The sequence below is a fragment of the Nasonia vitripennis genome, chromosome 4 (genome assembly GCF_009193385.2).
Source record: "Nasonia vitripennis strain AsymCx chromosome 4, Nvit_psr_1.1, whole genome shotgun sequence".
Taxonomy (NCBI): domain Eukaryota; kingdom Metazoa; phylum Arthropoda; class Insecta; order Hymenoptera; family Pteromalidae; genus Nasonia; species Nasonia vitripennis.
In genome coordinates this window covers 18,640,839-18,650,664 of record NC_045760.1, presented here as the reverse complement: position 1 = coordinate 18,650,664, position 9,826 = coordinate 18,640,839, and the positions used below count along the sequence as shown (strand labels likewise).

The 9,826-nt window shown below is 43.5% G+C and overlaps 1 protein-coding gene across 7 annotated transcripts; it reads left to right on the top strand.

Moving 5' to 3' along the window:
* Positions 1-406: 406 nt before the first annotated feature.
* On the top strand, positions 407-9,759 carry LOC100121265 (luciferin 4-monooxygenase). Of its 7 annotated transcripts, XM_001604818.6 has the most exons (11): positions 407-809; positions 1,081-1,596; positions 1,715-1,964; positions 2,083-2,136; positions 2,205-2,333; positions 2,404-2,611; positions 2,686-3,173; positions 3,245-3,422; positions 3,493-3,714; positions 3,787-4,016; positions 4,099-9,759. In XM_001604818.6, exons 3-11 carry the CDS (start codon positions 1,959-1,961, stop codon positions 4,258-4,260), a joined length of 1,677 nt encoding a protein of 558 aa, XP_001604868.2. In that variant the 5' UTR covers positions 407-809; positions 1,081-1,596; positions 1,715-1,958; the 3' UTR covers positions 4,261-9,759. The 7 variants fall into 7 exon arrangements, with proteins under 7 accessions (XP_001604868.2, XP_008211859.1, XP_016840938.1 ...); XM_008213637.4 differs by lacking the exon at positions 1,081-1,596 and having other exon boundaries at positions 1,841-1,964; XM_016985449.3 differs by lacking the exon at positions 1,081-1,596.
* The last annotated feature ends 67 nt before the right edge of the window (positions 9,760-9,826 follow it).

Here is a 9,826-nt window from a genome sequence, read left to right as displayed (position 1 = left end):
GGATTGCGCCTCCAGACAAAAAGTGGCAATTTTCTGGTTTTCGCTCATTTTCCCCGTGTTAAATTCCCATAAGAGAATTTCAAGTGCCCCGCAAAAAAGTTTGGCAAACGATCGGCCATGCACGCGCGCATTTTCTCATTCCAGATGGCCCAAAGAATGAAAAAAAAGTGGTCTAGTAGGTGTACCCTCAATTTAAAATTCTCAACTTCCAACACCCGAGTTGTTTCCGCTCACTCGTGGATTTGCTCATATACTTATTCGCAAGTATAAAATTACAATATCAAATATTAGTGTTAGTACAGATGGCGCGTCTGCATGTACGCAAGCTTAGCGTTAGGTAACACACGCACACTATCAAGGCGGACGCAGTGCTTATGTATAGGTAAAAGAGACGGAGACGAATACACGCAGGATTTGCGCGTCAGCTGTGGCGAGAAAGAGAGAGTGAGAGGCCAGTCTCGCCGAAACAGATGAAGACGTACAAGTGAAAAAATAGCCGATCTTACCCGAAGGCGGTCGAACTGCTCCGATTACAGGACACGACAAACCCGATTAAAGCATAGTGCATCGAGCGGATCAGTCTTTTTCTATGCATAACGCGAGTATAATAACATAAGACAGGCGTCGAGGAAAAACGCGATTGAATCGTCACTTCAGTCGCGATTGTCGCAGATCGTCGCTACTTTGCGGAGTGCATTTTTTAAGCATTGCTGAGGCAAGAAAGGTGCGGCATAATCCCCGAAAGACCTGCCTCAGTCGAGAGTTGACGGAAGCGCAGCTGACACATACTCTAAAAATTTGCAGTTTACGTAAGTAAGACGCTAACAACGTTTTGTTATCGTGTTTTCTTTAAAATCGCTTTTAATTAATTCGCACACGTAGGATCCATTCATATAATAAGCGCAGGTGATTATCAAGAAACTAAATGCTGTATATATGCATACGTTCAGTCAAATATATGATGCATTTTGTTAAGGTTATGGGGTATTTGATTGAAACCAATTTATAATATACACACTGATGCACTTCAATATACGCATTTACAAAAATATGCGCACTATATATTCGTCGATGCAATAGGTTTCGATCGTTAAGGGGATGTCGGAGCAACGCTGATTGGTCGAAATGTTCTGGTTTTCCTAACGTCTAAAATATTTTGGATCATAACTAATAAGTACATACACTTATTTATCGCACATAAACGCAGTGTTCCGAGGTGCGTATTATAAAATTGTACATTTACAAGCGCTTGAATATGTACACCAATGTGTAATTTAGACAAACAATGAGAACTACGGCACGAGGTAAAGGCGAGGATAAAAGTGAGAATCTGGAAAATGAGCGTCATTTTCTCGTGCAATATTTCATGATATAAAGTTTTTTAATCATTAAATCGTTAAAAACTCTGTGTTTCGAGGTCACTTACACGATATGGAACAATCATCAATTTAATTTTCCTTGATTTGAAGTATATTAAAAGCAAATAATGAGCACCACGAGGTGAGGTCACAATCAGTAAAGTTCGCTCCGACAGCCCCTTAATTTCCAACCATTTTCAAGTTTATAATCTATGATGCAGAATAAAATGACGAACAAGTATACAGTATATTTATTTAATACATTAATTTGCTTTGATTTGTCTTTGATAATTAATGAGTATTCAAACGAATATTATATGGAAAAATACATGTATGCTTACGTAATTTTGTATCAGTTTTATTTAGTGCACATACCATCAAGTTACTAGAGCCTGCTATAAAACATCGTCAGCATTATAAGATAAGAAGATAATAATTAAGTTGCATGGATATTGTGCATAATTTTTCTAACTTGCTTCAAGTTTCGAGTTACCTACTTGCGTATTAAGGCCACCGAGCAGAATTGGAAACTGTGATAAACTAGTCATACTATTGAAAGCTGTGAAACTCACTTAACAGTATACAATAACCTGGAACTTTATGCACGTACGTATAGTTTAAATAATTTATCGTTTTATTTACTCATTAATAATAGATGCTAGCTTAATAAACTAATTAATTTTTAGCATATATAATTAATTTGTATACAATCGCCATTTCTTAGAAACAACTAAACTGTTGTACAAACCTAATGGATATTTTTATGCAGTGTGAAAAGGTAAGTGATATAACAACAATATTATTATTTAATAACTGAAGTAACTTCAACTTTTTTTTCTTGATGAGGATGCGGACGATTTCACCACTGAAAAAAACATCGTGAAAGGTGCTAAAATTGATTACGGTGTACAAAACCAAAGCATCGGCCAAATACTCCTCGATATTTTCCACAAATATGGAGATTATACAGGATGGGTAATGATGACACTTATTGTACAAATTTCTCTCAAACTTGCGGATAAATAACTTATTATTTTTCGTCAAGACGGAGTCTGAATCTGGAAGGCAAATGACTTACGCACAAATAAAAGACAAAAGCATTCGATTAGCACTTTGGTTCCAACAACAAGGAATAGGATCCGGAGATGTCATAACAATATGTTCTTCCAACTGTCTGAATAATTATGTAGTTAATTATGCGATTCTCTACGTTGGCGCAGTTTACAATCCTTGGCATCACGAATTTACGTTAGGTAAATGAAAATGAAAAAATGTTCTACAACTTAAATAAAACAAACTAACAATTTGCAATTATGATTAATTTTAGAATCAGCGCGTTATGCATTCAAACTAACTCGGCCAAAAGTCATGTTTGTATGCTCCAACATGATCGACACGATCGAAAAGGCCGCAAAATTGGAAAATCTAGATGTAAAAATCGTTACTTACGAGGACTTTCCCAATAAAGAAATGATAGATGATTTGATCCAGGCATCAAAGGAGGAAGACGTAGATCGGTTTGCTGTTCAAAAAATTGAGGATCCATCAACTCAAATAGCCGGTTTGTTGTTTTCGTCTGGAACCAGTGGTGCACCAAAATGCGTCACGATGACTTATCAATCTTTATTGAATATCATTTTGACCAATGCAAAAGTCGTTATCAGGCCAAATGATGTAATACTTTGGTATTCGGTCCCGTACTGGATAGTTTCCACAGTCTACACGCTCTCTACCGTTTTTCGAAAAAACAAAGTAATTATTTGTGAGAAAAGCTATGATTTTGAAAGAATCTGTCAGCTCATCGAAGAGCATAAGGTAAGTTACATGTCTGTCGTTTTGACGTTGAAAAAATATTGTTTTATATGACACACATCGGCTCCTTTCAGATTAATACAGTAATAGGACATCCAAATTTACTGGTCAACTTTAGTAAACATAAGTTCGCCAATAGGTACAAGCTTGGTTCGCTGAATCGCGTATTTGTCAGTGCATCCAAATTAGGTCAGGATACCGCGGAGCAATTCCGTAACGACTTTCCGCACATTAGCCTGTATCAAGGATATGGTACTTATTCGTTTGAAAGATAGCGCTTATGTCAGCAAGTTGGACGTTACACCAACATGAATTTTTTCAGGGATGACGGAGCATGGTTTGATATTCATGCAAAATGAGAGATGTAAAAATTCCGAATCTGTTGGACACATTGTTCCAAATGCTTGGGTCAAAATAGTCGAAATAGAAACGGGCCAAGTTTTGGGCTTCGATGAACAGGGTGAGATTTGCTGTAAAAGTCCTATGCTAACTCCCGGCTACCAAAACAACCCAGAAGCCACGGCTGAAACGATCGATAAAGAGGGTATACATGAGAACTGAAAATTACGCGTTTTCTGCTTCTTACATTAAAAATAATACCATTAATTTGTTTTAGGTTGGCTACACACCGGCGACATAGGATATCGCGACAAAAATGGCGAATTCTTCATAGTCGACAGAATCAAAAGTGTGATCAGATACCGCTTTCACCATATTTACCCTTCAGAAATCACAGAGCATCTGCTCAGACATCCGGACGTTCTAGCAGTCGGTGTAACTTCATTTCCTCACGAAGAAGACGTGGAACACGCCATCGCTTTCGTTCAGAGAGTCCCGGGATCGAAGGTAATCGATTGAAATCGTCTGAAAGCCTAGCTGCATCGATGAATATGATTAATTATTAACAAGGCATTAACCCTGCTTTCAGGTCACAGAAGACGAGCTCGTCGAGCACTCGGCTAAACTGGGCTACTACAAGAAGCTCTGGGGAGGCGTTAAATTTTTGGACGCCCTGCCGCGCACCGCCTCGGGAAAGATAGCTACCAATACTCTCAAAGAGATGGCTAAATCGCACGCTCAGAATTACTGAAGGCAAGAGTAATAAACAATCCGAGCAACGCAATCCATCGGGCACCTGTCTCCGCGTTCGTCTATGCACCCGTTCTATACCTCCCACTCGAAGAACGGCCGACTGCTCTCTCCAATTAGTCTGCGCGCGCCAGACCACCCTCGCCGAAGAAATGGGTACAGCAACGGGCCAAACAAGGGAGTGAATTAATAAAACGTGAGCGCGCGCGCGCGCTCCTACGTCGCCCCCCTCTACGACCGTAGCCCAACAAGCAACGCACAGATGTCCGCCCTTTGCTTTCCTCCGTTTTGTTCTGTCTCTCTGTCTCTTTTTGTCTTGTAATAGTTTTCGGGCTCACTGTTTCTGTACATCGACGTATAGCTCAATCTGTTTTTCTCTTTAAATGGAAATCCGAACGAATGCTGCGATTCCTGCGTTAACGACATCGAGATTAATAGCACGTAAGATTGAGAGTATGTACGCGAGGTAGTTTATTTTCAATGTCGACGCATTCAGCGAGAACAGTCACCGATTCTCATTCGCTCTACACAGGTACATTCGACTAGTACAGATATACGATCATCAACTTGCCCTATCAAAATATAAGCTTAGCTTTCATCGATTCGCAATTAAGCATTTAACCCACTAGTATATAATCTAATTATTTCATTCCGCGTACGCACTTCTCCCTCGCTCATTTCTACCTCTCTTTCTCTTGCATTCCCCCTTCTCTAGCTTTCCGCTTTTTTCTCCCCGCCCGTACTCTCGCACAAGCGAAGGGCAATTCTTTTATTTTATTGCCCGGGACATAATGGAAAATAGTTCTCGCGTGCTCGGAGGGAGTGAGCCGGAGCGCCGACCAAACGGCGTATTCCTTTTTTACTCTTTTCTCCTGCTGCCACGGCGTATTTATCTTCCTCTCTTCTCAGGTCTCTCCCTCCATCTCTGTTTTGACGCTATTGTTTCTGTAATATAGATCGTGCGCAGACAGGTTCGCGTTTTCACTTTATCGACGAAACAAATAATTCTTGCTCAATTTGCAAAAACACATCGGTCGCAACAGGAAGGAGCAGCATTCGATAATTCTAAATCCCGTCAATATAACATTACAATAAAGAGATGGCGGCAAAGTGGATCAATCGAAAATAGAGATGAGAATCGTAAGCCGCACACAGAAGTACAAAAGCGTGCAGAATGCGGACATATGCAAAACTCCCGCGCGGGCACTGCAGCAGCAGCAGCAGCAGCAGCCGAGAAGATCGTCGCTCTCGCCCCCCTGCGCGCAACTTCGCATTTGAATAAACGTTCGCGCGTTAATAGTTTTCGTTTAGGCCTACATGAGAGGGAACACGTGCATATTTATCGTGATTTATGGACTTTTCGCCGGCTACGCGCTCTTGTTTTGCATTCATCGGGGGCGGGATACGCTTTGAGTATACGAAAAAAGTGCACGGCGTGAACGCGAGGTGCCCTATTGGGTCGTAATTTTTAAGTTTTAATTTCACGATTTTTTTCATTGTACCCAGGTCGATGCGAAGCCATTTGTCAGCTCGATTCAAAGCGATAGCTGTAGTATAACTTTGTGAATCTCGCGCTTTTGTTGAAAAATAAACCTGCAAATATAACGCCCAAAAATAAAGCTCCTTGTGTATACTTCCTATACACCGCGTCCCCTCGAGAACCTCTCATTTTTCATATTTTTTTTACCAGCCTGCAGAGTCGATCCGTCATCGTAGAACGAGCCCCCCGAAAAAAAGGTTTCCGTAAAAAAGGGGTACACGCGCGGCGCTTCTCGAAAAAGGGGTTGAACGCGACAACGCGCATTTTCCACTTGACGAGCTTCGAAATTAGCGGCAGTAGCGGAGACATTTACAAGGCCCTTTTTCGAGGCGCAGGAAATGGGCGCGACGAAAGCGTGCACCAGGTGACGAGGTGAGTAGAGACGCTTGTTTTTCCGTGCGATTGCGCCGCGAGTGCGTGACGGCGCTTCGTACCGTGGATTTGTTCGCAAAAATATATAGTACATGGGTATTCGTTGAGTCGAAACCCTATAGAAAACAAAAATCATTTAAATACGCGCGTTCGAAAATTTTCAATCACCCAACATTAATGTTCTGCTCAGACGCGCGTATACGGAAGACACGATAAATCACTCGACAACGCGATCGACTCTACCTCCTTCATGAGCGATTAACCCCTTTGTGCGATCGACTGCGCGCGATGACGCTGCACGAAAAATTCTCCGCTGCAGCGATTTCACGGACATCCCGAGACCGCACGAATTTTCTTCGGCCCCCTTCGGCCCTTTAACCCATCTGCGACTGCGTAAAATTTAAATAAATGCGTCCCGAGCCAGCCCCGACACGGCGCGTTACGCTGACATGCTAATCTCGGGCTCGGCTTGAGTTATGGGCCTGCCGTCCTGCAAACCTGTTTCGCCGTACTCGTCACCTTGCGCGCAGTTACAAGATATTAACGCCGATGTTTAATGCGACATAGTTTTATCGACACGGGCTCACAAAGGGGATTGGGCTCCTTTCATCATGCCAGGATGGGGGGTATACGAAACGATACTTTGAGACTAAAATTCGCATGGTCCAATCAGCATGACCCATACAATTGAACACCGACTTCGCCCGGTGTCTCTAAAAAACTCGAAACCCCCTCCACATGGCAGCGCCCCGGAATATCATCTCTTCCACTTCCACGACGACGCAGAAAGGCACTTGCAGCCCGTATCACGTGTGCGTATAATACTGGAGAGAGAAAAAAGCGTATGTCCCATTCGCACACTGGCTGCCTCCGAAAGCGGCTCCCGGCCGTATCTCGATCTGGAGGAGGAGATAGGGATCGCCCCATTAAAATCGAGCGAACGCGCGGCCATCCATTACGGCCTAATCCACTTTGGCCCGTTGATCTTGACGATCGGTTTCAATTCTTCGCCGTCGCGCGATATGCAAATAATCCCCGAGAAGCCGGCCGATTATCCGCGTATGAATACTAAAAAAGCAGAGAGACGGGGAGATAGGCGCGATAGCGTTGATGTTTTAATCGGACTGAGTCTGACGCGACTCCGGGCGTGGATCAGCTTGATGGATCTGCAGCTTGTTTGTTTACCTTTTTGCGACGGCGTTGTATATGAGACAAAGCTTTGGCTTTGAGCGAAAAAGCGCACGAGTCTTTTCCTTCGGATTGTACGTCATTCTCCTTCGAGATGATTAAGATCGATGAATCAACATTTGCTCATTGTTGTAAGTTAAAAATTGAACATACCTAAATACGCACATTTATCAATAGAATTCGCATCAATAACCTCCGCGGCGCAGCGGTAGGTAAAATTTCAATTAGAAAAGCCCCAATCAACCTGTTCCTCGCCAAGCGACCCTATATAGTACGACCCGGCGCACACAAGCTTCGAATCTCTTCTACATTATGCAGCTTCCATCTACTTCGATTCCGCAAGATCATCACACGACCAGTCGCGCAGCTCCGCAGTATAGGTACAGTAAACCACGATGGTAAATGGAAAAGCCGGCGACGCGGCGGCCGTATAACCCCCCTCGAAAGATTCCGAACGCGCGCTGCCAGCCCCGGCTTATCCGGGCTTATTCCGGCTTATCCCAATCATTGCCAGCCCGAGCCCGGTGCCAATTACGACGAATCAACGTCACGCGGCACAATGACACGCGCGTATATCGCAGGACGCCGGTTGATATTGAGACGTGTATTATTGCGTCGGGCAACGATGGGATCGACTCGACGGGCGCACGTCGATCAGAAATTTTTCATTTGCTACGAGTTCCATTAATATGCGCTGCTGCGGTACACGGCGGGCTCCTGCTCGAGAGGAAATGGTTGTTTACAGGGCTACATCGGAAGTGGTTCTGTGTGACGCTTATAAATATTCTGTCTTCTATATACCAGATTTTATTTTCAAATAACCTTATTGGTCCACTTATTCGTATAAAAGATCCACGCGTGTGCTCAACGCCATATATAACATCTGCAACAATGCACCCACTGTTCAACAAAACTCTTCAGGGCAATGATCCTCGACAAAGCGCCATTATATAACACGCACAGTGGACCGTCGAAAATTCATTGTAAATCCTCCGAAAAATTCGTCAGGATCAATATTTAACGAGGAATCAGAGGTGGGAGACGAATCGAAGGGAGCGATGAGCCCTCGGAAAGTGATTTTCGTCATAATGCGATGGGCAAACAGCCCGCCGAGATCCGGCCTGGGATCCCGAACACCTGAGCATGCGAACTGCGCCCGAGGAATCGGAAGAGACAATGCGCATAAAGCCCTTCTCAAACATCGCCTCCCGTTCCGAGTACGCGCGAGCAGTGCGTCTGCGGCAAAGTGATCTCGCTGCGGGACCATATATTATTGTCTCGATGAAATTCGTTGGCAGAGCGGAGATTCTCGAGTGAGCTGGCTGATATAGTATTAATTTAACCGAATTTTTTCGTTCAAAAACTATAACTTGCCGAGTATTCCAATCAAGGCAGAAAAGACCCCAACCTCCACATCAAAGCAGAAATTAAAAGCTCACAGCAAATCAGTGTCCCCCCATCAGTTCAGGCATCGATATCCCTATACGCATAAGACCGGATAAATAGACGCCAATTTCACGAATACACGCATCCGGGCCCGAACCTGCTTTCCATTGTGTGCCACGCGAAAGAGAGCAAACACAAATCCCGCGCACCGATCGCTCGAATAATATTGATCCTGCGAACGCCCACGCGCTCGCATAATACGGGCCGATTCGAATGAATGAGAGGTAGGGATGGAGAGGCAAAAGCCAGCATTGACAGCCGGTCATTACGCGCATCGTGCTCGTACACAGCAAAGAGTGTATACATGTCGGGACGTACGGGCGCACGTCACTCACCTCCGACTCTTGTAAATCAAGCCGCTATATCAGTTCTTTTTTTTCGCTACTCGTCGGTGGTTTGCTTACTATACCGGGGGCAAGTTTGGCTGCAAGTTACTGTCGGCTATTGTTCAAAAAGCGCATTTTTTTGAATTATTTCTTTCTCCTTTCTCGCAAGACTTGCCGTCGCCTATTGACTTGCTCGTGGCCAGCTGGCGATTTTGGCCATTCAATCGCTGCTGATCCGCTCATTCTTTCGCTGACCCGAAAGTCAGGATCCTCGCAGCGAAAGGAAAAGCGATATGCTTAATACCTGGCGAGAGAGCTTCCTTCCGTCCGCTGTACGCTTGACTTTAATTCTGACTGTGATTGACAGTTGACTGAGCCGATTCTTCGGAATGTCTTTGTCACCAGAAATGTGAAAGCCGCTCTTTCAATTTGTCAATGAATAAGAAATTAGAGCTTTTCAAAAGTTTTGGAGGCTCAAAGAACGTACAGCGACACGATTCGGCACATTACACAGCATTGTAGTATTATTATTTATAAGGAAAAAATGTAATAAAAGTCGAAACACTCACCAACGATATCATAATTGTAAATTAGTACACCATCATTAATAAATTTTTACAAAAGATTATTAAGACTATTCCTCGAATGAGTCGACAGTTTTATATACATTCAGCATTCATCCTGAAAAGAGTATA

Excerpts from the sequence above, each read along its gene's own strand:
- LOC100121265 (XM_008213637.4), top strand. Across the intron at positions 3,423-3,492 it reads TAGCCTGTATCAAGGATATG|GGATGACGGAGCATGGTTTG; the intron begins GTACTTATTCGT and ends GAATTTTTTCAG. Across the intron at positions 4,017-4,098 it reads AGAGAGTCCCGGGATCGAAG|GTCACAGAAGACGAGCTCGT; the intron begins GTAATCGATTGA and ends CCCTGCTTTCAG.